A 27,667-nucleotide genomic window follows, 5' to 3' on the forward strand; every position below is an offset into this window, starting at 1 on the left:
TACTCTCTCGCAGAAATGTGCAATCATGGCCCACACAACACTAAAGAAAAGGCAGTCAAAATAACTTCAGTATTTATGAGTGAATTCAGAAAAAGTCTCAAAAACTTAGACTGGGTCTCAAACAACACAATTTCATTTCATACTTTCGCCCTCTCTCACAATTACACCCAGACACACTCCAGAAAGCCAGCGCTATTACATTTGTACCAGGTATCACATTAGGCGAATTCTCAAGGAAATTCTCTGACACAGAACAAATTATCACTCAGATACAAAATCAGTCAGTACCCATAGCACATAACACGAGAGTAAGACATACATCACGCACGCGACATCACTCTCGACAACGCTTTCCTTCAAGAACACGAATGTTTTGTACATACTGCCACAAACCAGAACACCTCATTAACACGTATTATCACAGATACCTGTCACAACCGAAACGACACTGCGAGCATCATGGTATTTGTTTTCACACAACCGATCACTGCCGTGTCTTGCTAGCACAGAGACAACACAGACAAGAATCCCCAGATAGCTCTCCTGTTGGACATTCACCTAACACATCTCTTGCTAGACATTCACATAACACACCTGCTAGACATTCACGTAACCCACCTCCTGCAAGGCATTCACGTAACACATCTCCCTTATGACTACAGGATACGAAGACTCAGTGCACACCCAGGACAGTTACTCCATTTCAAGCTATTCCACTTGCAACCTTACCAGTGCACACGCTGGATATCCCAGACATGTCTTCATATTCCATAACTTTCAATGCTAAGCCTAGTAGCACCAAAGTGAAGGTATTTCTTGACACGAGCTCCCCGGTTAACATCATGAGACTACAGAGTTTCCACAGATTCCACACTGAAACAAAACTTGTCACCATTTTGGAACCGCCCGAAGTCAACCCTTGCAATGTAGATGGTGTACCCTTTCTAATCATTGGTAAATTCTCCCTACACATTAGCTTCAAAGATGAGTGCCCATTCATTCTAGTTACCACCTACATAGCTGACGTCTATTTTCCTGCTGATAACCTCATATGCTTAACTTTGATGAAGCAACATATCATAATTTACACTGCTCAACATAGTATCACTTATATTAATTATTTCCTCCCTGCATTGCCATCAGCAAATTCCCAAATCAACCACATCAATGTGGCTGAGCAGGCGAAACTTAAATTAACACCTGCCACTCAAATTAACTCTGCTTTATCACACGAGGATGCACCGGCTCTTAACTCAGATGGCATCGACACACACACACACATTCCCACGACTCTATCTCTTCCACTTCACTACCAGCTGTAGACATACATTCCAAGCAAAACAGATGCACCAACTCCTCACGCATGTCAAAATCAACGAAACTCAGGACAAAACACCCTGTTACCATTGATGTTTACACTGTTTACATCTCTAACCACACCCCCACCTCGACATTCTCCCCCAAACTCTCTGGAACCTATTGTATCCTTGGACATCAAAGAACAAATTTAAACCACTCAGTTTGCTCAATCTTACAGAGACCGAAATGCAAACACAGAATCACACTAATCCTGCAATAGAGGACCATCAACAATCCTCTCAACCAAAACCTCCAGTTCCCCTTTCCTGCTACAATCTAAGAAATTGAGCAACAAGTCCATACTGTATATTCTTGCCTAGGTGAGTGGAAACAATATTTGCTTTCCGCATATTCATAACTTTAAGCCTATTTCCTTAAATTCTTACACAATTTTGTGAATATATCTTATGCCAAGGTCCTGCAACAGGCCAGACTTGCCTTGTTTTCTTTTCTTTTCTCTGTAGCACCAATACCACTGGGGTCAGTGATAGATAGTGAACTGAGCCATGTTATCATCTTTATATTCAACGTAGCAGTGTCTCCCTTTGATGACTAGCATGCACACATGCACACGCACTCATTATGCTGCAGCGGGTTACTGTCGACGAGACTACCATCTCCCAAGGGAATGTACATTGTTCAGTGACCAAGCTAACCGACCTTTCTGACTACGCCCGTTTGATGACAATAGATTCTCGGCATCTCGGGTCAAGCCCTCTTCTTGGACAATGGGCATAGCTGCATCTCAGGTCAGCCACCTGCTTTGGACACAAAATAATCTCTTCTGGCACCCTCTCCACAATGTACCAAACCTTCTTAATTTTTCCTATGATAAGACAACTGTACAAATGTATATGTTTCTGGCAAACCTCAGAACTTTGCTGGGGGCTTGCCGTGTATGTTGTAGTTAGAACTTAACTTGGAGAATTAAAACCACTAACTCCGCCCGAACATGAACATGGCCATATAGGTAGTCGCTTGATTGATTTTCTTGGTGACAATTACTTAGTTCAGCATGTAAAAGAGCCCACAAGACATGGAAACTTACTCAATCTATTGATCACTAGCCGCAAAAGCATGATAACCAATGTAGAAGTCAGTGAAACTGTTGCAAATGGTGATCATAACTTAGATTCAAACTACTAAATTTTTTAGAATACAGTACTTGTGTTTCTAAAATACCTGATTTCAGTAAAGCTCAGTTCATAGGACTACATCAGGAGCTTCCACTTACAGACTGGGGGGCAAAATTAAGTGAAAGACCTGTAGATCAGATATGGGAAATATTTCAAAATACGCTTCCAAAGATGATTCATACTTACATCCCTTTTAAGGACAGACATCCCCCAAATCAGGATCGCCCAAAGTGGCTTGACAAAGAAACTGAAAAAAGTATTGCTAAAAAGAGGCAGGCTTATAAGAAATACAAAAGCTCGGGTGCATCTAATGACTATCAAAGTTATGTATTAATACAGAGAGATTTTAAAAAAGACAACAAATAAACAAAAACGACAATACGAAATGAATATCGCTGATAAATCCAGAGAGAATACCAAACAATTCTATAGTTACATTAGAGATAAAAAGGTTGTTAGGAATCGCGTTGGTCCACTATTATCAGATGACGGTCAACTTGAATATTTAAATGAAGGAATGTGTGATATTTTAAATAATCATTTAGCTCAGTATTCATAAACGAAACACCTCAAAGTGAATTCCAAACTGAAACCTGTGAAAAGTCTAGGGTAAACTTACATGGTAAATATAACAAAAGAAAAAATTAAAAGGTGTATGGAGAAACTCAAGTTAATAAAACACCAGGGCCTGATGGCATCAAAGAATCTTAAAGGAAATGAAAAATGAAATTGTTGTTCCATTAGAAATTATTTTCAGGAAATTCATCATATCTGGAGATGTCCCAAGAGTATGGAAGCTAGCTAACATTACTCCCATATTCAAAAAAGGTGACAAAAAGAATCCAAATAACTACAGGCCTATAAGTATGACTTCAATTGTAGGAAAAATGATGGAAACTATCATCAGAGATAAACTTGTTTAGCTCTACTCTTTCTATTTCGTCTTTCCTGCTTTGGATCTGTATGGTCCTCCTTTTAATAAGGTCATTTGTAGCTTTGGAATTTTTGTTTTTTCTAGTACTTTTTGTACTTCCTACTTTCTCTGCCGATTCCCTAATGATATTCACTAAATTCAAATTCTTATCTTCAACAGTGTCCTCGTTAGTTCTTAGAGCTTCAAATATATTTTTAATTTCTAACTGAAATTCCTTCTTATTATCCTTAACCTTTGCAAAGCTTATTTTCTTTTTTAAAATTAGTTTATTTCTCTCGGCTCCGAAATTGAATTTAGCTGTGCAACCTATCATTCTATGGTCACTACCTATGTTGACTTTATCACCGTAACATTACTAATACTCTTACTCTCATTAGTTAATATGAAGTCTACTTCATTCTTTGTTATTCCATTTGGACTTCTCCAGGTCCATTTATGACTTACATGCTTTTAGAAGAAAGTGTCATTATCCTCATGTTGTAGTTCTCTGCAAAATTTACTAACATCTCGCCTCTGTCATTTTTCACCTATTCCAAACTTCCCAATGCATGATTCATCTCCCATCTTCTTCCCCACTTTAGTATTAAAGTTGCCTATTACCAATGTGTACTTTTTTCTTGAACCATTACCTGACTTAAATCATCATAGAAGGATTCAATTTCATCGTCTGAACTCTGAAGTTGGTGCATAAACCTGGACTATTTTTAGAGTGTACCTTTTACACAGCCTAATCACAATCCAAGCTACCCTGTCTGATAAATTACTGAACTTGACTACGTTACCAGCAATCTCTTGGTTGATCAAGAATCCTATGGCATGACTACGCTGAAGGAGAGGGCGTTCAGGAGTGGTGTTATTTTTCATGATCAGGTTACTAATCCTCTTATTTTTGTAGAAAATTACCAGATTTAACCTATCGCTCTCATTAATAGGTTTGACATTTCTTTTAATGACGTCTTTGATAATGCGTTCCTCGGTCTTATATGAGGTTGACATCTGAGACTTATGATACAAATTTATTTTGTTGTTAGGTGGGATGATCTGTAAGGTGTTGTTTTTCTTGTTATACCACTTGTTTATAGTGTGTTTGACGACACTGGAAACGACATGGTGTAGGTATCCATTGTCTTCAAGCATGTACATATACATTATATATATATATACACATGTACATAGACATTATATTATATATATATATATATATATATATATATATATTGATAAGTATTTTAGACAAATTATTTGGATGATGGAGAACATAAACACAGGGGAAGGCTCAGAACCCTAAACACTCTAACGTTTCGTTCGTGTAGAACTTCTTCAGAGAGTGTATGTAGAACTGCAATTGAAGTTTATGTACTAAATCTAATTATCTGTTCGGACACTTGGGAAAGGTCGTTTTTCTGGCGTGTTTTAGAATTAAAATACTAGTTTCTTTAGCTAAATTGATAAACCCTCCTCGATGATTCGATGAATTATTAGTAGAAATATATGCTGATTCAACAATTCTTCTAGTGAATTTATCAAAACCTTTATGTAGCACTTCAGCTTCTCTCCAGTTTGGTAAATGATCGAATTTTTCCGCATGAACTACTAAAGAATTAGATGTCCTATGTGCTTTTATGTCGTTTTTATGTTCATAAATTCTTTTTTCTAATCCTCTTGACGATTCGCCAAAATAAGCCATTGAGCAACTACTGCACGGGATTTTGTATACGACCCTGCCCCAAGTGCAGTGTGATCCATAATCAACGACTGGCTCACCTCTCACTTCCTTCCACTATCTCTAACCATCTCCAATCCCCTGCCCATCACCCTCACATTCACCTCCTGTATCAACCCATTTATATGTGCATTGAACAGCCACGTTAACATGACATCCACTTCATGCCAATTTAATGTCCCTCCCATCTCAGTGCCTTGTGAATGAAGGGTTCCTCTCTCCTGCCAAAATAGGTATGATAGCTGGAGATACAGGACGGATCCCACATGTGTAGCTGTGTAACAATAGGCAAATACTTGCCTGCTGATCCATTCCTTGGTTCACCCAAAGTGCTAGCAGTTGAAAGAGCATCATGGGCATGGGTAGCATCACTTCATGTACAGTATATCAAAGTGAAGTCAAAATAACAGTATACTACATACATAAATATACCAAGGGCTTCTTATCCCTTACAAGGGAGGTAGCCAAAGTCAAAGGCATAAATTCACTCCTACCCATTTCATCCCCACATACTGTACTCCACTCCCATTCATCACATCTCCCTCCCTTTTTTCTTGGCTCTTCCTGGTTGACGGGTCATTCCTGTATCTTGGCCACTGCCCTGGGTTAGAAGCAATGCAACAAGACAGTACATCCACAGCAAGGTAGTTTCATTTAATCACCGATCCCTCCCACCTCTTCATCCCCTCATGCAGAAAAAGAGAAAACAGGGAGAAATCCCTTCAGGCTGTGTCAAAATATCATTCACACATACTCCATCATCCCCCATCCCCTTCCATCCATCATATCATCATCCATGCACATTCTCCATTCACTCCTATCTTCTCCCTTCCTTCCTAAACAGACATTCCCCTCTTTCCCAATGCCCTTTTTACTCCATCCATCTCATCCTTGATCACTTCCTCCACACCTTTTACTTTCTTCACTCATTCTTTCCATGTGTTCAAACCATCCCAATACTCTTTCAACCCATCTCTCAACTCCCTGTCCATCCCTGCTATTATTCTCACCTCCTTGTTTCTCATTCTATCCAGTCTAGTAATCCCTACCATACTTCTCAGGCATTTCATCTTAAACACATTTGAACCCTTCCTCTCTTTTGTTCCATGTTTCTACCCCATACAGTGCTGTCAGCACAATCACTCCAAGTATGATCCGTTTCTACTCAAGACTATTAGATATAATACAGAAAAGGGACAGATGGGCTGATTGTGCTTTCACAGATCTACGAAAATATTTTGATAAAGTGCCACACAGAAAACTAAAACTGAAAACCATAGGAGAGGTACAAGGTAAACTACTGGAATGGAATTCTTGCATGGAAGAAAAATGATAGTAGTGCTCAGAGATAAGAGTTCTACTTGGGAAGTGGTGATTAGTGGAGTTCCACAGGGATCAGTACTGGCTCCAATAATGTTTGCTATTCATGTCAATGACATGGATGAGGGTGTGGACAGTTACATGAGCTTCTTTGCTGATGATGCAAAGTTGTTGAGAAAAATGAGTACTGAAATAGACTGAGAGTTGCTGCAGAGAGATCTGAACAAACTTTGGGAATGGAGTCAGAAGTGGGAATTGGACTTCAACATTAAGAAATGTAGTATAGTGGAATTTGGAAAAAGTAAAAACCGGATATCAGGACAAAATAAAATCAGTGAAAAGGAAGTAAAGAAATTCAGATTTGAAAAAGACCTGGGAGTAATCATCACAAAGGACATGTCCCCTGATAAACAGGTAAACAAAATTGTCGGAGATACCTACAGCTTGCCAAGATCAATAAAAGTGGCATTTACTTAATTGGATGAAGAAATGGTGAAGAAAATACTAGTCACACTGATAAGTCACACTGATACGCAGTGACATTGTCACCCAGTACCAAAAAGAATATAAAATTGAAAGAATCCAAAGAGCAACTACGAAGATGGCCTTCACACTTTCGGAACTGTAATACAAAGAGAGATTGTCAAAACTAGAGTTACTGACCCTAGAAGAAAAAAAGTGAAAAAGGAGATTTGTTGATCATCTATAGAATCATGAGAGGTATGGAAGTCCTTGATAGAGAAGACTTACTAAATTGGGATATGAGAAATACAAGGGGACATGGAAGGAAGCTCAAAAAGGACAGTTATAGAAGAGACCTGAAAAAGAACAGCTTTCCCCACAGAGTGGTGGATGTATGGAACAAACTGGATGAAATGATAGTGTGTGCAAAAACCATACATGAATTTAAGAACAATTTAGACACTGTGAGATATAGAGATGGGACACCATGAGTGTAGTTCCCCTCCCTATGAGATACAACTAGGTAAATACAATCTCCTCTTAGCATCCATTCCCAAATGTCTATTTCTCATTATACCTTATAATCCCCCAAGGCATTTACTTACCTCTCTCAATATACATTCTATCTCCACCCTCACTCCTCCCTTTCCCACCACATTCACACCCAAGTATCTAAAGCTATCCACTTCCTTCAGTCTCTCTCTCCCTTAATACTCACTTCCAATTTGCTGCCATCCTCTCACTTTGTACATCTCATCACCTTACTTTTACCCACATGCATCTTCAACTTCATTCTTTCACACTAACTTCCTTAATCCCTTCTCTGATCCTGCTGCAAGAGCAGTGTTGTCAGCAAATAACCATGCAAGTAGTAAATATACAAGAACAACAAACACAAGTGGTAAAAATACAACAAATCAAACTTTAAGTTTTTATTGACAGTAATCTTTGAGTGCTAAATATATTCTGTTATTACAAATCAACATCTTTGCAAGGAATGTCATATAAATAACCTGCTAATGAATAAATTTTTCCAACAAACAAAAGCAACTATGAACCTCTTGGGGCTTATGTAAATAGTTCCCCCATCAGCTAATAAATTCCCAAGTGAGTAAATGTATGTTCAATGAAAATGCAGTGGTATACAATTTCTAAACTCACATGATCTAACTTAGCTCTCAAACCCATATGCATTTTCAATTAAAACACTTAAAAGTAACTCTTACACCCACATTTGAACTTATCGGAACTGACTGGCAGAGATTCTTAACCCAATGCAGTCCTTGCCTACCTTTGCCACTTGACATATGGTACAGACAATTCCCTCATGTTCTGGCAAGTATGAAGCACTGCAGAGAGGGCACTGAATCTCTTTTTTGCCCCGATAAATGGGAACAAAGGATTGGCCACAAATGTTGAATGGATTGTGTTCATCGTAGTGGATGGTTATCTCATCAACTGGATTCTTCTCACATGCCTGGAAATAGGAAGATAAAGCAGTTGTTAGTTGTGATGGTAATATGGAATAATGTAAATAAAGATGTAAACTGGTGGCATAATTGGAGTTGTGCTGGTCTCACATTAGCTTTGTTGTGGATTCAAATCCTACACTTCTCTTCAACTTTTAGCAGTGACTGTTACCTCCCCCAACAGTCCAAGTGCATAGTGCAAAGGTGATGGTCTCAACCACAACTACACACTTCTACCACCAAATAAAAATGAATGTGACCTCTTCTCTAATTCTGAATTTTTTCACTATGACACTATAAAATATTAACAGATCTGGTACAGTTCAGACAGAAAAGCCAACCACACAGGGCCACAACCCAAGGTGGAAATATGGAAGCTGGTGGGTGGGCCTTGTTCTCATATAACAAAATTACCATATTCAGGCACCCACAGTCTCAACCACACAATGCAGGAGTGAGTGTTGGCCACTTGAAGTTGCACTTTCAGATAAAGGTGAAGGTGTAGACAACTTTCAAGATGGATGGCAACATGATTCTGACATTCATCTTACAGGACCACCATTTTCTTTAAGAGAAACTTACTCAAAATAGCCCCAACCAAATCTACAGCCACATTTCTCACTTCTCACCAACTGGGCTGCAGGACACATATATATATTACAACTATATATCAACAACACCCTTATACCACACACATAAACACATCTATCAACACTGGAAGAAGAGAAAGAGGTGATTTGTTGACCATTTACAGAATTATGAAAGGGATGGAAATTCTTGATAGAGATGACTTATTAAAATGGAACAGAAGAGAAACAAGAGGACATGAAAAGAAGCTAAAGAAGGACAGTTACAGAAGAGATTTGAAAAAGAATAGCTTCCCACATAGAATGATTGATTTCTGGAACAAACTAAATGGAGAAACAGTAAGTGCTAAAACTATACAACATTTTAAAAATAAACTGGATGCGGAGAGATGTGAAAACGGGTTACTACAAGCATAGCTCTCGTCCCGTAAAATACAACCAGGTAAATACATCCAAAATTCTTGGCATAACATACAATACATCCTATCATTCAAACAACATATCACAAACATGAAGACAAAATGCAAACCTAGACTCAATGCACTTAAATCACTTGCAGGTACAACATTTGGTCAAAACAACGAAACTACCACTACAATAAAGAAATAACACATATACTCAGTGATGAATTATGTGAACTCACCATGGGCCCCTAACCTCACTAAGACAGACCATAACTCCCTACAGATTATAAAGAACTAAGCTCTAAAGATAATTACATACATACATACATATACCAAGGCTTTTTCCTCCTTACAAGGGAGGTAGCCAAAAAGGAAAAGGCATAAAATCATTCACACCCATTCCATCCCTGAATACATTCCACACCCCTCCACCCTCCCTCTCATCTTAGCACCTCCTGGATGATGGGTCATCCCTGCACCCTGTCCACTGCCCTGGGTCAGAAGCAGTGTCGCAAGACACATCACATCCACAGCAAGCCCGCTTCATTAAGTCGGCGACCCTCCCTCTCCGTCCCCCCATGCATAAAAGGAGAAGACAGGGAGAAATCTCCTCAGGCTGTGTCAAATTTTGCTCACACATACTACCTCACCCCCCATCCCCCCACCCATTCCACCTCATGCATCACAACATCATCCATATACAACCATTCTCCATTCACCCCTGTCTTCTGTCCTCTCCTGCACAAATACAATACCATCTACACCATGAAATGAAAAGACCTTAAAGTCAAGGATTACCTTGACATGAGTGGCACACAAACACTTGCCGCAGCCTCCACAAACACAGTCCACCCAGTACATTACATAGCAAAACACCTACACCATTGTGCGAGATGTGTAGGCTATGTTTCTTGTGTAACCGATAAGGTAAAATCCAGTTCTTGAAATAAGTATAGTTGGCACAATGGAGAAAGAAAACGACAAAAAAATACTAAATGAACCAATGAAGAGAGGCCTGGATATAAGTAAGGTAGAATCACCGAGAGGTGTGATTCCCATGAGAACATGTTTAATTGACACTCCAAGGATAAACCAAAGGAGGGAGAACAACAATTTTTAAGGTTTCCAAAGAAATTCAGGAGAAATAGGTAAAGGCTTATAGAGAAGTTAGATATAGAAATGCATTAAGAAATCGCGAAGTAAACGAATTATTGGAAGAAATCATAGATTTAAAATTGGACTACCAAGCTGTACTTAGGGAATTGATTACTTTGTGTGAGAGTAATGAGCAAATGATTAGAGAATTAAGTGACCTAAAGAGCAAAATTAATATCCTCAAAAGAGAAAATGAAAGAATGAAAAATGAGGCAAAAATAAAAATGATGAACTGAAAAAGGAGATCAAAGAGCAATTACAGGTAGTGACCAGAAATAGGGAATTGATTACTTTGTGTGAGAGTAATGAGCAAATGATTAGAGAATTAAGTGACCTAAAGAGCAAAATTAATATCCTCAAAAGAGAAAATGAAAGAATGAAAAATGAGGCAAAAATAAAAATGATGAACTGAAAAAGGAGATCAAAGAGCAATTACAGGTAGTGACCAGAAAGGTGGAAGAGTCAATTAAAGAAACAGACCTCATTGAAATAAAAAATCAATGGAAACAAGAACAGGAAAATCGAAAAATATCCTTTAGAGAAATAGTACAAAAGCCGATGGAGGAAAATACAAATGAGACAGTTATGAAAGTTTTTTTTTTTTTAACAAGGCTTTTTCCCCTTTCAAGGAAGGTAGCCAAAAAGGGAAAGGCATAAAAACACTCCCACCCATTTCATCCCTAAATACACTCCACACCCCTCCCACCCTCCCTCTCATCTGAGCACCTCCTGGATGACGGGTCATCCCTGCACCCTGCCCACCGCCCTGGGTCAGAAGCAGTGTCGCAAGACACAGCACATCCACAGTTATGAAAGTAATTAAAGAAAAGGAAAATTAGGTGAGAGATACAGTTGACAAAAGTAAATGCATTGTGGCCCATGGTATCCAAGAAAAACATGATGTGTATAAATACATACATACATACATATACCAAGGCTTTTTCCCCCTTACAAGGGAGGTAGCCAAAAAGGGAAAGGCACAAAAACACTCCCACCCATTTCATCCCTAAATACACTCCACACCCCTCCCACCCTCCCTCTCATCTGAGCACCTCCTGGATGACGGGTCATCCCTGCACCCTGCCCACCGCCCTGGGTCAGAAGCAGTGTCGCAAGACACAGTACATCCACAGCAAGGCCGCTTCATTTAATCGGCGACCCCCCCTCTCCGTCCCCCTTTGCATATAAGGCGAGGACGGGGAGAAATCCCTTCGGGCTGCGTCAAAATTTACTCACACATACTACCCCACCCCCACCCCCCCACCCATTCCTCCTCATGCAGTCACAACATCATCCATATACAACCATTCTCCACTCACCTCTGTCTTCCGTCCTCTCCCTTCCTTCCTCAACAGACATTCCCCTCTTCCCCAAAGCCCCCTTCACCCCATCCATCCACCTCATCCTAGGACGTCCCCTCATGTTCACTCCCTCCACATCTGCCTTCCACACCTCTTTTACTAGTCTTTCTTCACTCATTCTTTCCATGTGTCCAAACCATCCTAATATTCTTTCATCAACCCTATCTCCCAAATCCTTTTTCACCCCTGTTCTCCTCCTCACCTCCTCATTTCTCACTCTATCCAGCCTAATAACCCCCACCATACTTCTCAGACACCTCATCTCAAACACATTCAAACTCCTTCTCTCTTCTTCTCTTATGTTCCACGTTTCTGCCCCATACAGTGCTGTTGGCACAATCACTCCTTCATACAGTCTCCTCTTTGCATCCATTCCCAAATGTCTATTCCTCATTACACTCTTTAAACCACCAAGGCATTTACTCACTTCTCTCAATCTACATTCTACCTCCACCTTCACTCCACCTTTTCCTGCTACACTTGCACCCAAGTATCTAAAACTATCCACTTCCTCCAGTCGCTCTCCCTTAATGTTCACTTCCAGTCTACTGCCACTTTCACCCCTTGTACATCTCATCACCTTACTTTTACCCACATTTATCTTCAGCTTTCTTCTATCACATACTCTCCCAAACTCTGCCACCAGCTTCCTCAATCCCTCCTCTGACCCTGCCACAAGCGCAGTGTCGTCCGCAAACAACAGCTGGCTCACCTCCCACTTTTCATCATTTTCTTTAACCATCTCCAATCCCTGACCCACTACCCTAGCATTCACCTCTCGCACCACCCCATCCATGTATAAGTTGAACAGCCAGGGCGACATAACGCATCCTTGACGAAGTCCCACCTTTACTTCAAACCACTCACTCTCTCCATTTCTAATCCTGACACATGCTCTACTACTCTCATAAAAACTCTTGACAGCTCCCAAAAGCTTTCCTCCTATCCCATAAATCTGCATAACCTCCCACAGTGCCTTTCTGTCTACCCTATCATAAGCCTTTTCCAGATCCATAAAGGCCCAAAAAACATCCTTCCCCTTTCCTATAGCTTTCTCACATATCTGTCTTACCACAAAGATCTGATCTACACAACCTCTACCTGTCCTAAATCCACACTGTTCCTCACCAATTACTCCTTCTGTTCCTCTCCTAATCCTCTCAATTAAGATCCACCCATAAGCCTTCCCTACTACACTTAACAGGCTAATCCCTCTGAAACTACTACATTCACACTTGTCCCCTTTTCCCTTGTAAAGAGGAACTATACAGGCACTTCTCCAGTCCTCCGGTACTCTACCCTCTCTCCAGCAAACATTAAATAACCTCACCAACCAGTCCACCATCACTGAACCTCCCTTTTTCAGACATTCTGCATGACATCCATCCAGACCAGGTGCCTTACCTGCTTTCATCATCTTTACAACTGCCTTCACCTCATCCTTCCTTATTTCTCCTCCATTCTCCTCACTCATCACTCTCATTTTCTTCGCATTTCCCACTGCAGCTATCTTTCCTTCCCTATCCTCCTTCACATTTAGCAACTCCCTAAAATATTCTGCCCATCTTCCCCTTACTGCCATCTCTTCCATTATCATCTCTCCATCTGTACCTTTTACCTTTTCTTCCCTACTTGATTCGCCTCCTCTTCCTCTCTTAATTTCTTTCCAAAACATCTTTTTATTACTTTCAAAATTTTCTGTCATACTCCTACCCCATTTCACATCTGCTCTCCTCTTTGCAACCTTTACCTTTTGCTTTACTTCTCTTTTCTTTTCTTTGTACGTCTCATATGACTCCCCTGTCCTCTTTTGTAACCAATCTGTGAATGCTCGCTTCTTCTCTTCTACAACCTTCTTTGTTTCCTCATCCCACCATTCACTACCCTTTCTTCTATTTCCCCCCTGTCCTTCTTGTTCCACACACCATCCTTGCACACTTTAAGACTCCCTCCTTGAACCATCCCCATTCCTCCTCCACACCCATCTCTGCTCTATCCTTTACTCCATCCCACTCCTCCTTCAGCTTCTTTTCGTACTCCTTCTCCTTTTCCTTTTCATTCAAGGAGTTCACTCTAAGAACCTCCCTACCTTTTGTCCCTTTCCTCTTTCTCCATCTATCCTCCACTCTCAGCTTACCTTCCACCAAAAAATGATCTGATATTCCCCCACCCTCTCCCCTTAGCACATGTACATCCTTAACTCTTGCTATCATAATCCTATTTACCACTACATAATCCATTAGCGCTCTATCTACCACCCTTCCCTCCACCACCCTCTCCCATGTGTACTTATGCTTGACTTTCTTCCGAAACACTGTATTTGCTATCATCAACTCTCTTTCTAGACACATTTCCACCATCAACTCTCCACTACGATTCTTTCCTGGAACTCCACACTTCCCAACCACTCCATCGATTGGACCATTTCCCACCCTAGCATTAAGGTCTCCCAGTACTATTACATTGACATTTCTTCCTAAACCCTCTATGCACTCATTTAAATCTATCCAAAAGGCCTCCCTTTCTTCCATGCTCTTCTCACTGCCAGGCCCATATATATACCAGAGAGAAAAGGAGGAAAAGGAAATAGCTAAGGAAATATTTCAAAATACAGGACGAACAGCAAAATTTTGACAAAGAAATTTACGAGATTCACAGGATAGGCAAATATTCAAATGAAAAACAACATAGATCTCTGAAAATAAAACTAAGAACTCAAATGATAGCCGAGGAGGTACTATTGAAAGCAGTTAAATTAGCAGTGAGAAATTCAAACATATATGGATAAAAAAGGAAACGAGTGATGAGGAAAAAGAGAGAGAAAAGGCTCTCAGAATTGAAGCCAATGATAGAAATGAGAAAAGAACAGAGATGAAAAAAAAAAAAAAGTTTTTTTGGAGAGTACTGGACCTGAGACTGAAAAAATGGTACATACATACATATACCAAGGCTTTTTCCCCCTTTCAAGGGAGGTAGCCAAAAAGAAAAAGGCATAAAATCATTCCCACCCATTCCATCCCTTAATACACTCCACTCCCCTCCACCCTCCCGCTTATCTTAGCATCTCCTGGATGACAGGTCATCCCTGCACCTTGTCCACTGCCCTGGGTCAGAGGCAGTGTCGCAAGGCACAGCACATCCACAGCAAGGTCACAATGGAAACTTAAACCAAAAAAGAAAAGAAAATATGAAACTAAAAGTGGCATACACAAATATTGATGGTATGATCTCTAGAATTAATGAACTACACAACTTTCTAGAAATAGACAAACCTGACAATATGGGAATTGTCGAGACAAAATTGAAAGGCCCTCTATCAAAAAGTACGGTGGGACAAGGTCTATACACTGGGCGAAAAATAGAACAAAGAGGGGGTCATGATATTGACCAAAAAGGGTTTAAATATGACAAAGATAAATGAAGGCAAAGGTAATATGGAATTAATTATGATTAAAGTTGTAAATACATACATACATATACCAAGGCTTTTTCCCCCTTACAAGGGGGGTAGCCAAAAAGAAAAAGGCATAAAATCATTCCCACCCATTCCATCCCTGAAAACACTCCACACCCCTCCACCCTCCCTCTTATCTTAGCACCTCCTGGATGACGGGTCATCCCTGCACCTTGGCCACTGCCCTGGGTCAGAAGCAGTGTCGCAAGACACAGCACATCCACAGCAAGGCTGCTTCATTAAATCGGCGACCCCCCCTCTCCGTCCCCCCATTGCATAAAATGAGAGGACGGGGAGAAATCCCTTCAGGCTGCGTCAAATTTTGCTCACACATACTACCTCACCCCCCATCCACCCGCTCATGCTATCACAACATCATCCATATACAACCATTCTCCATTCACCCCTGTCTTCTGTCCTCTCCCGTCCTTCCTCAACAGACATTCCCCTCTTCCCCAAAGCCCCCTTCACCCCATCCATCCAACTCATCCTAGGACGTCCCCTCATCTTCACTCCCTCCACATCTGCCTTCCACACCTCTTTTACTAGTCTTTCTTCACTCATTCTTTCCATGTGTCCAAACCATCCTAATATTTTTTCATCAACCCTATCTCCCAAATCCTTTTCCACCCCTGTTCTCCTCCTCACCTCCTCATTTCTCACTCTATCTAGCCTAGTAACCCCCATCATACTTCTCAGACACCTCATCTCAAACACATTCAAACTCCTTCTCTCTTCTTCTCTTATGTTCCATGTTTCTGCCCCATACAGTGCTGTTGGCACAATCACTCCTTCATACAGTCTCCTCTTAGCATCCATTCCCAAATGTCTATTCCTCATTACACTCTTTAATCCACCAAGGCATTTACTCGCTTCTCTCAATCTACATTCTACCTCCACCTTCACTCCACCTTTCCCTGCCACATTTGCACCCATGTATCTAAAACTATCCACTTCCTCCAGTCGCTCTCCCTTAATGCTCACTTCCAGTCTACTGCCACTTTCACCCCTTGTACATCTCATCACCTTACATTTACCCACATTTATCTTTAGCTTTCTTATATCACATACTCTCCCAAACTCTGCCACCAACTTCCTCAATCCCTCCTCTGATCCTGCCACAAGTGCAGTGTTGTCCGCAAACAACAGCTGGCTCACCTCCCACTTTTCTCCATTTTCTTTAACCATCTCCAATCCCTTGCCCACTACCCTTGCATTTACCTCTCGCACCACCCCATCCATGTATAAGTTGAACAGCCAGGGCAACATAACGCATCCTTGACGAAGTCCCACCTTTACCTCGAACCACTCACTCTCTCCATTTCCAATCCTGACACAAGCTCTACTATTCTCATAAAAACTCTTGACAGCTCCCAGAAGCTTTCCTCCTATCCCGTATATCTGCATAACCTCCCACAGTGCCCTCTTGTCTACTCTATCTTAAGCCTTTTCCAGATCCATAAAGGCCCAAAAAACATCCTTCCCCTTTCCTATAGCTTTCTCACATATCTGTCTTACCACAAAGATCTGATCTACACAACCTCTACCTGTCCTAAATCCACACTGTTCTTCACCAATTACTCCCTCTGTTCCTCTCCTAATCCTCTCAACCAAGATCCTCCCATAAGCCTTCCCAACTACACTCAACAAGCTAATCACTCTGAAACTACTACATTCACACTTGTTCCCTTTTCCCTTGTAAAGAGGAACTATACAGGCACTCCTCCAGTCCTCCGGCACTCTACCCTCTCTCCAACAAACATTAAATAACCTCACCAACCAGTCCACCATCACTGTACCTCCCTTTTTCAGACATTCCGCATGGCATCCATCCAGACCAGGTGCCTTACCTGCTTTCATCATCTTAACAACTGCCTTCACCTCATCCTTCCTTATTTCTCCTCCATTCTCCTCATTCATCACTCTCATTTTCTTCGCACTTCCCACTGCAGCAATCTTTCCTTCTCTATCCTCCTTCACATTTAGCAACTCCCTAAAATATTCTGCCCATCTTCCCCTTACTGCCTTCTCTTCCATTATCATCTCTCCATCTGCACCTTTTACCTTTTCTTCTCTACTTGATTTGCCTCCTCTTCCTCTCTTAATTTCTTTCCAAAACATCTTTTTATTACTTTCAAAATTTTCTGTCAAACTCTTACCCCATTTCACATCTGCTCTCCTCTTTGCAACCTTTACCTTTTGCTTTACTTCTCTTTTCTTTTCTTTGTACCTCTCATATGACTCCCTCATCCTATTTTGTAACCAATCTGTGAAAGCTCGCTTCTTCTCTTCTACAACCTTTTTTGTTTCCTCATCCCACCATTCACTACCCTTTCTTTTATTTCCCCCCGTCCTTCTTGTTCCACACACCATCCTTGCGCACTTTATGACTCCCTCCTTGAACCATCCCCATTCCTCCTCCACACCCAGCTCTACTCTACCCTTTACTCCCTCCCACTCCTCCTTCAGCTTCTTTCCGTACTCCTTCTCCTTTTCCTTCTCATTCAAAGAGTTCACTCTAAGAACCTCCCTACCTTTTGTCCCTTTCCTCTTCCTCCATCTATCCTCCACTTTCAACTTACCTTCCACCAAAAAAAGTTGTAAATAAAAATATGAAAAGTAGAAAATTTGTAGCAGTGTATGTGCCACCAAAAACACAGGCTTGGTCTGATAGTGATCATTCTAAATTACTGGAAGACATAATGAATATGTTAAATGAGTTACTGAATGAGGGTAGTCACATAGTAATTATGGGTGATTTTAATGCAAAGAATATAATCTGGGAAGAAATGATAGTAAAAGGGGGAGAAGAACTTTGAAGCAACATTCTGCTGGATATGACCAGCAAATACACCTTAACACAATGGGTTAAGGAAAATACTAGATATAGAAACAATGAGGAACCATCAAAACTAGACTTGATATTAACTTCTGAACCAGATATCATGAACAAAATAGAGTATAAAACACCAATTGGAAAGAGTGACCATATACTAATAGAGTTTGAATTAAAAGAACAAAATGTAAGAATGATAAACATAGAGAAGGAAGATTAATGTACAACAAAACAGATTTTGTAAAATTAAGACAATTTTTCCAAAACACAATCTAGGATAAATTCTCCAAAGAGGAAACAAAGATGGAAGAAAAATGGAACATATTTAAAGAAAAGTACAAGGAAGGAATTGATCAATATTTACCAAAGAAGAAGCAAAAAGAGATTTATATAAAGTGTTGGTTCAACAAAAGGTGCAGTGAGGCTAAAGACAGAAGAGACAAACCCTGGTAAAGATGGAAAAGAGACAGCCTGGAAAAGATGGAAAAGAGACAAAAAAACATTCAAATGGCAAACATATATAAAACTTAGGAACAAATATGTGAATATACGCAGGAAAGAAAAAATAAAATATGAAAAAGATATTATAGACAAATGTAAGGATCAACTTAAACTCTTTTACTGATATGTAAATGATAAATTAAAAGACAAACACGAAATTGTAAAACTGCATGAAGGAGATAAAGATATACAGATGACACAGAAATGGCAGAAGTTATGATCAGACATTTCAGGTCTGTTTTTACAATTGAGAGTTCACAAATTTGGGAAGATGGACAACGAGAAAAACCCCTAAAATTAAATAAAGGTAACACAGAAAGAAATAAGAGAACAGATAAAAAACCTACATGTTAGGAAATTGCATGGACCAGATGGAATTGCAAATTGGATACTGAAAGAGTGTATAGACGAACTGATGGACAAATTATACAAGATAATACTTTTCACTTAAAGAAGGAAAGGTACCGCAAGATTGGAAAGATGCAAACATAGTACCAATATATAAAGGAGGAAATAGGGAAGATCCTACAAACTTCAGACCAGTATCCCTTACAAGCACAGTAGCAAAAATATGTGAAAAAGTTTTCAGAAACAAATGGATCAAACATTTGGGAGAGAATAAAATATCAAACCCTAAACAATTTCGCTTTAGAAGTGGAAGATCGTGTACCACAAACTTAATATGCTTTTTCTTGAGATTAACTGAGATAATACAAGAAAGAGATGGCTGGGCAGATTGCACCTTCTTGGACTTGCAGAAGGCTTTTGACAAAGTACCACATAAAAAGTTAATGAGAAAAATTGAAATAATAGGAGGAATACAAGTAATGGATGAAGGATTTCTTAAGTGGGAGAAAAATGAGTGGTACTTAAAGACAAAAATTCGAACAGGGAAGATGTGATAAGTGGTGTCCTGCAAGGCTCAGAAGAAGATTGCAGATTGCTACAAGAAGACCTGGACAAAATGTGGGAATGGAGTCAGAAGTGTGAAATGAACTTTAACATTAAGAACTGTAGTATAATGGAATTTGGAAAAAGTAAAAATAAAATACTGGGTCAATATAAAATTGGTAACAAGGAAGTCAAAAAAGTAGACTCAGAAAGGGACCTGGGAGTGAGTATCTCAAGTGACTCGACACCTGATAAACATGTCAATAAATTAGTTAAGATCAATGAAAGTGGCCTTTGACTACATGGATGAAGAAATGGTAAAGAAAATAGTGGTTGTACTAATAAGACCTAAACTAGAATATGCTGCAACATTATGGGCACCTAGCACAAAAAGAAACATAAGAAAATTAGAAAGAATTCAAAGAGCAGTGACAAAAATGGCACCTACACTATCAAATTTGACATACAAACAAAGATTGGAGAAATTACATCTATCAACACTGGAACAGAGAAGAGAAAGAGGTGATTTGTTGACCATTTACAGAATTATGAAAGGGATGGAAATTCTTGATAGAGACAACTTATTAAAATGGGACAGAAGAGAAACAAGAGGACACAAAAAGAAGCTAAAGAAGGACAGTTACAGAAGAGATTTGAAAAAGAATAGCTTCCCACATAGAGTGACTGATATCTGGAACAAACTAAACGGAGAAACAGTGAGTGCCAAAACTATACAAGATTTTAAGAATAAACTGGATGCGGAGAGATACAAAAATGGGTCACTACAAGCATAGCTCCCATCCTGTAAAATACAACTAGGTACAAATAGGTAAATACACACCATGAAACGTCAAAACAACACCCAAATATCTATATCACACACAAGTACTCTCTTCTCTTCCTCCACAACCACCAGAAGCATATCCATAATCATATTGCTCACTGCTCCATCAACAAACTGAAAGACAACACACTGCTGCATGCCTGAACTCTGATATCCATCCATCTGAATCCTCTCTCCCCCAAGAGGACAGAGTCCAGCTGGCCAGGTTGTAGTGTGGCCAACATTTTGCCCTTCTAACTTGCCAGAGGAGGTTAGATGACCACATTGCAGATATCTGTCCACAACGTAATACTTCATCCCATACACATTATGTAAGACTGCATTGAACACAATTAGGCATCCCAACAACATAATATATACTCTATGAGGGATATATGGTAAAACCCAGTTCCAGATATAGTATTCCCTGTCTGGCTGAACAGGCCAGACAGCCTGGGGGACAAGAACTTTAGGATAACCAGTACTCACCTGCACAACCTTCCTGATATTCTGTGCCACTTCAGGCCTGGGTCCTAAATTAAGAAGTCTCCGTCCAAATGACATGGCTAGCTTGTAGTTCTTCATCTTGAAGGCTAAATTGACTGCAGTGCGAAGTGTAAGGATCTGATGGCCTAAAATGTAAAACGAACCAAAGGGTAATACAAATATAGGTAGGTTTCTCATCAACATAACTTTCTCAAGCAACAGTAAAAATGTTATACTCTTAAACACAAGTTACCCCACATGAAGTGTGGACTGCACTAGTTTTATGAAGTCAATACTCAAAGGACCCACAAATCAGAGGTGCAAGGAGTGAGAGCAAAGGTAAGATTAAGGAAAGGATGGGTGGATATAGTTAATGCTTAAGAAATCATAATCATGATGTTGAAGACATGAAAAAGTGTGCGAGTGAAATGGGTGCATTGACAATGACCTAGTAGAATAATTGGACAAGTAACGAGCTTCATTGTTCAGAGTTTAAGAAGGGAGGAGTGGAAGAGGTGAGGATGTTTCCCTTCCTTCCATGCTTTTCAATTTTACTTTGTGACTGCAGATGATCAGGTGGAAGAAGATAGAAATACTGAAGGAGGAGGAATAGAAAGAAAGACATACGAGGAAGGGGAGGAAGAAAGGAAAGCATACTTGCAATTCAAAACTGATAAACATGCAAGCAATATCCTGTACAGAAAAGAGAGTATTTTGTCAGCAACAAACAACACCTCTATCCTTGGGGGCAAATTGCACAAAAGAGGTATTGTCACACAAGTGGTACATGAAAGATCAAAGGAGGGTAGCTGATGAAAGGATGGTATTAGTTAAAATAGATATGCATATCAAATATATAATGCATAAAATACATAGTATAAAACACATAATGCATAAAGAATACATAAAACAGTCAGTGCCCTAAATAGGAGAGATTTGAGAGTAGCCACAAAAAATGAAAATCTACCTGGTTGCAAATCACAGTGAGTGAAATATGCAGCTAACTCAAGGGAACGCTGAAGATCATTAGGCGTAGCCTTGGGGAGACCCTTACGATACAATTCCATTGTTATGCCAACTATGTATTCCTTGCAGATTCTTACAAGATTTTGGGCTTCAGTAATCTGTAGTGGTGAAATAATGCAAAAGTAAATTTCTAGTTCCAAAACACAAATGCTAATTAGTTGCAGTCTGTTATGCTGTACTGGGAACAACTCCCAAATCAATAAGAAACCTTAGGGGAAACCATCAGTGTTGAGGATGTGTTCTCTTCTGCCATGCAGGAATGTCCTGGCTTCACTCAATTATAACAAGTCATGTCTTGATAGATACACAGAAGGCTTTAATAAGGCACAGTGTGCATGTGATGTAGGGATGGTGAAATGGCTTTGTTTGTGTATGTGTGTTGTCAATGTAGGTCAAATAAATAAATAATTCAAAATATCCTTTTACCTCTTGTTTGGTGTCAACAGCCAACAAAGGAATTCCAATCAGAATACTCCTCAACTTTTCAACTGCTTCACTGAATTTGGCAGCTGTGGTTAATTGAGAAGCTTGCTGCAAAGATTAAAAAACAAAATATCATATGCGTATCTAAACCATCATTTGTGCAGGTCTTCTGCAAGAGAGACCAAGAGCTACAGACTGATTCATTAATCTAAATCTAATTAAAAATCTACAACTCACAATACTTAAAGTAAGAATGGCTCTGTCACTCAATCCATTGCCCCTGGTCTTCCTTATGGGAGACCCATGGCTACCAGGTACCCACATTCCCCATCTTCACTCAGAGGTGTGGCTCTAAGAGGCAAGTACCATAAGTATGACTACAATGCAAAATAATACTGTAACAAGAATCACAGTATTAATCTACATCTTTACTATCTTGCAAGAATAACTTGAGCACATACATGCATACATATAACAAGGCCTTTTTTTTGGCCCTTACAAGGGAGGTAGCAAAAATCAAAAGAAATTCTACTGCCACCCATTTCACCCCCACCTACTCCACTCCCACTCACCACCCCTCCCTCCTTCCCTATTTTCTTGGCTCCTCCTGGATGACAATGTCATCCCTGTATCTTGCCCATTGCCCTGAGTCGTGTGAGACTTGGGCACAAATTACAAAATACTAACCTTCAACCTCTCCATAAGATCTCCCAACTTGAGTCCAAGGGCTGGCAACTGATCTTTGGTTTGCGCATTTCGCCAATTTCTTGAAGGGTAGCTAAAGAAAGAAGGCAGGACTGGTGCTCCAGGGAAACTTGTACGTGAATGTGCAAAGGCAGACATGAAGAGTTCTTTATATGGCGTAAATTCCACCACTCCAACCTGCAAAATTACATTTCTTTAGTATTGTAAAAACGTTTAAAAATTCCATGTTACCCTTGGCTGATTGCTTTATATGTATATTTTCCATACCTCAAATTAACCAAATATTATACTGCTATAATAGTCGGATCCACTGCTAAAATCCTCACATATTTTCATAAAAAACTCACTTGGTCATTTAGCAATCTGAACGCAGACTCAAAGGAACCAGCTAAAACATGGTCAATAGGTAGCTGGCTCTTCTGTGTCCACACATGCGGTGGTGGTTGTCCTCTAGGAGGTGGTACATAATACGTTTCATCAGCCCCATTTCCAATACTGGAGCTAACACCTGCACCGGAGTCCAAGTCACCTCCTAGGTCCAAGTCATCATCTAGTTCCCATCCGCCACCTTCACCAACTTCAGCATCTGAAAACAAGTTTTCTATACAGTTTTACAAAATTACTTGTCTAGGATGTGCCTTCCTTCATACTCAAGAAATCAAACAAAAAGAAAAACTTTATAAATACCGGGTAACTACATGAAGTTACACAGGAGGTGTTGCATACTGAAAATATCAAACGTGCCTGACACTTTAAGATTAATCCTTTCTAGGCCTAGGCCCAGGTACACATTCTTGCACATTCATACACATGTAAAAAAAAATGGCCTTCTCCCATCTCACAGGAGGAGTGGCCAAGTCACTGGATACACCTATCCCAAACCCATTCATTGCCCGTCTTAGCACATCAAGGTGAAGGGGGCCACTGGATACAAGGATAGGAGTGAATGGAGAGTAGTTGTAAATGGATGAGGAAATGGCACAACGAAATGCCTCAAAGGGGAAGTTCTTTTTTATCAGCTCTATAAATTCCTCAAATGGATGATGGGGTTGTTGTTGTTGTTGTCACATGATGAAGTGGTGGAGATAAACCAGCTCCAGCTGTTAGGCTCTGCTATGGAAGTGCTTGTTTTGTTGCACTGCCTCTGACACAAGCAGTGTGGTGGGGGATAGGAATAAACCTTCATTCATAAGGTGGTAACTTGGTTGGACAATGAACATGTTTTTGGATGAATGTGGGATGGATATAGGAAGGAAAAGGCATTTTGTATGTATGCATTACCATTTTTAGCAAATGTAGCAAATGTACAGTAAAACACATATCCAGCTGTACAAGCACATACTGCACCTTTGGAAAGAATTATCATTGCACTACAGGTCTTTCCCCTAACAGATGATAACATGCAGACACACACTTTCATTATACAAAATACATCAATAACCATGGCACTTCATCTTTATTTTAAGCTGTTCAACCACACAATGAGGTGGTTATTCAAAACACTTGTTTCCATCAAGACATCAACATTAACAACAGTTCTGTAACACCTACAAGGAAACAAAATCCATCAAATGGTTGAATAATTATGCACCAACCTTGATTTGCTCCTTCTTCATCAAGACCTTCATCCTCATCATCTCCCCATCCATCCCCTGCTGCATCACTCACATCATCAACCACCATGGCAGCTGCAGCAGTGCCTCCACTGCCTTGCTTTGCAGCTACAGCCGTATCGAAAAAGCCCTAAAATATCATCCATATGTGATTTTCAAGAATTCTGATATCTTCAACAGTCTTTACAGCAAAACTAGACAAATATATGAACAAACACTGGAGAGGAGCAAATACCTTTGACACAGTAAGGAGTGGCCAAGAAGATTCAAACTGTTGAATAGGACATGGTGGCTGCAGCAGTTGTGCATGAGGCAAGGGCTGTGGCAGTGAGACGTCTTCAAGATGTGAGGCCAAGGATTCTGCATCCTATGGGTTAAGCAATATTAATATTTCTTTATTCTTATATAACTTAACTATTTGTAAATTGAATATACCTGTAATACATTGTACATACCTGTGAGTAGCCATGTGTAACTGCAGTGAGATAAGCTAGAGAGTTTTTCCCACAAGCCTTAAGGATTTTGATGCGCTCAGGTACATCACCTAGGTAAAGGGCATTTGTGTACCATCCCTCCATATCCTTTCGGATCTCGTTGATCTTCATCATGCGCCGTAATTTTGGAAGGTTACCAGTTATCAAGTAGAGGAAAGAAAGCTTGTCATAGTTCTTTGTCTGCTGATAGCAGTACTCCACCACCTGGAACAAGAAATGATTAGCATAACTGTTCTATCCAAACTGGTCAAAACAGAGAAACTGATACATCATATTTCATTGCTAAAGACATCTGTTATGTTTAGACATACTGGGTGGTTGCCCTGTAGTAAAGCCTGTTCTCCCAATTTCTCCCAGCAAGCCTTATCATCCAGTGCTTTTGCAGCATCCAAGGCCACATCAATGTTCCCACACTCAAGGGCCAAGAGAAACCGTGTCCTCTCGTCTTTCACAAAGTGAAGAGCAACTTCCGGGTATCCTTTTTTTTGCAAGTATGCAATGATGGACTGCCCAACTAGCTTAGCATTGCGTACCATGTGCAATACCTGCAAATATTAAATCAAAATACACATTACTTGCTCAACTTTTTCTGGACCAATTATTCACATTCAGCAATCCAGGACCAAAATAAATGGTTTGTAACAGTTTATAAATAATTTATAAACATAAATAGTTCATGGCTTACAAACCTCATCATATTTCCTTTCTACCAGTGCTAATTTAAAGCGATATTCTGTGGAATCAATGGTGAGGACTCTGGCAGATACTTCACGGTCAAGACAGAAGACACTGTTGCCATGTACACGGGTTAAATATATCGGCATTTCCAAAGTACGGATGATTCCATGGTCACCATTGGTGAGTGCATACTGAATACCAAGTAAGATCAACGTTAGTGGCTGAATTTTCTATGAAACACTGATAGATTCCAAAAGAGTGTGAGTGTGTATATATGCTGTTCTTCACACACCTCACAATATTTTGTACATATACACCAAAATGCCTTCTCCCTTTTTATAAATGGGATCACCAAGTCAAAGCATACACCCATCCTCCAACCATCCAATACCCTTTTTTCACCCCTGCCATGGCAAGTATATAGAAGTTAAATTAAATGAAACATATAAGTATCTTATTTTGTTGGGATATTGGAGGGGACTAGTTGTGGGATTGTAAGACTGAACATTGATAGTGCATACATGCTTATACCAAAGGCTTTTCCCCCTTACAAGGGAGGTAGCAAAAAAACAAAGGCATAAAATGCACTCCCACCCATTCCATCCCTACATATTCCACTCCCATCCATCCCCTTCTTATCTTGGCTCCCCCTGGATGACAGGTCATCCCTGCACCTTGTCCACTGCCCTCGGTCAGAAGCAGTGTTGCAAGACACAGCACATCCACAGCAAGACCCTCTCTCCATCCCTTCATGCAGAAATGGAGACATTCCCCTCTTTCCCAATGCTCCTTTCACCCCATCCATCCATCTCATCCTTGGTTGCCCCCTCATGTTCACTCCTTCCACACCTTTTTTCCTAATCTTTCTTCACTCACTCTTTCCATGTCCAAACCATCCCATATATTTTGTGACTCACAAGACAAGGAGCTGGGAGGATGGGTGGAGTATATTAGTTTTAACAGTTTGGTCTCAAAAGTGCCAATCAAATTTGATTACACTTTTACTACATAGACAAGAGTGAGAAGTGTGGGAGTACGGCAGAAAGTAGGAATGAAAAGAGAGCTGTCAGTTGAGGTAGATAAAAGAGTACAAAGATGGTTTCTGCATATGAAAAGAATGAGTGAGGAAAGACAAGCAAAGAGAGAATAGAAAGCAGAAGTGGATGAAGTGGGCACTGGATACAAGAGGAATATCTGTTTAGCAAGAAGGAGAGAGTGCAAATGATAGAAGTGATTGGATAATGGCTGTAAATTTATGAAGAAATAACACAGCCCTAAAGGATTTTTGTCTACTCCATAGAATGTAGATTTCTATTTTCTTCCTTTTTTTTTCATATAATACACTGAGTCCTCGTTATATGGTACATATGCATTCCTGAATACCTTATCACAAATTTAAATTACCGTATACCGAACCCAAGTTTCGACTTATGGCGGACATACGTTCTCCCTGCTCTTTCCTCTTCAAAATATCTAATTTTACCTCCAAAACACAAGCGGATACCGTATCTGTGAATTTTTCTTACCATAAATAGAATCGAGGGTAGTAATTACCCAATACCATAACTGTGAATTTGCTGGATAAAGAATTACCGTATAAGGAGGACTCACTGTAGAACATTTCAGGGAAAATTAGCACTGTGTCTAGCCTAGATTTGGAAGCACCACATTGGCTTCAGCCCAAGTAGTGTGGTGGGAGACAAGGATGACCCTTCATCCACAAGATGCTAAGGTGGGAAGGGTAAGAAATAGGGTTCAGAGAGGTGGGGATGGGTGTACATTTTGACTTGGCCACTCTCTTATGTAGGAGATATGGCCTTTTGGTAT

General features: G+C 40.1%; 1 protein-coding gene across 2 annotated transcripts in view; it reads right to left on the reverse strand.

The window, feature by feature from the left end:
• Positions 1 to 7,851: 7,851 nt before the first annotated feature.
• Positions 7,852 to 27,667, reverse strand: part of alphaCOP (coatomer subunit alpha) — a 105,445-nt gene continuing 85,629 nt past the window's right edge. For both annotated transcript variants that reach the window (XM_076172891.1, XM_076172890.1), the window contains exons 12-22: positions 25,852 to 26,031; positions 25,474 to 25,707; positions 25,124 to 25,366; positions 24,904 to 25,035; positions 24,651 to 24,798; positions 23,403 to 23,641; positions 23,038 to 23,232; positions 22,354 to 22,458; positions 21,869 to 22,025; positions 20,905 to 21,047; positions 7,852 to 8,411 (exon numbers count right to left, since the gene is read on the reverse strand). In XM_076172891.1, coding sequence (XP_076029006.1) covers positions 8,175 to 8,411; positions 20,905 to 21,047; positions 21,869 to 22,025; positions 22,354 to 22,458; positions 23,038 to 23,232; positions 23,403 to 23,641; positions 24,651 to 24,798; positions 24,904 to 25,035; positions 25,124 to 25,366; positions 25,474 to 25,707; positions 25,852 to 26,031 — 2,013 coding nt within the window. In that variant the 3' untranslated portion in view covers positions 7,852 to 8,174. The remainder of the gene's footprint in view (positions 8,412 to 20,904; positions 21,048 to 21,868; positions 22,026 to 22,353; positions 22,459 to 23,037; positions 23,233 to 23,402; positions 23,642 to 24,650; positions 24,799 to 24,903; positions 25,036 to 25,123; positions 25,367 to 25,473; positions 25,708 to 25,851; positions 26,032 to 27,667) is intronic.

This window comes from Oratosquilla oratoria, chromosome 33, assembly GCF_046742065.1.
Source record: "Oratosquilla oratoria isolate Oo_2021 chromosome 33, ASM4674206v1, whole genome shotgun sequence".
NCBI lineage: Eukaryota > Metazoa > Arthropoda > Malacostraca > Stomatopoda > Squillidae > Oratosquilla > Oratosquilla oratoria.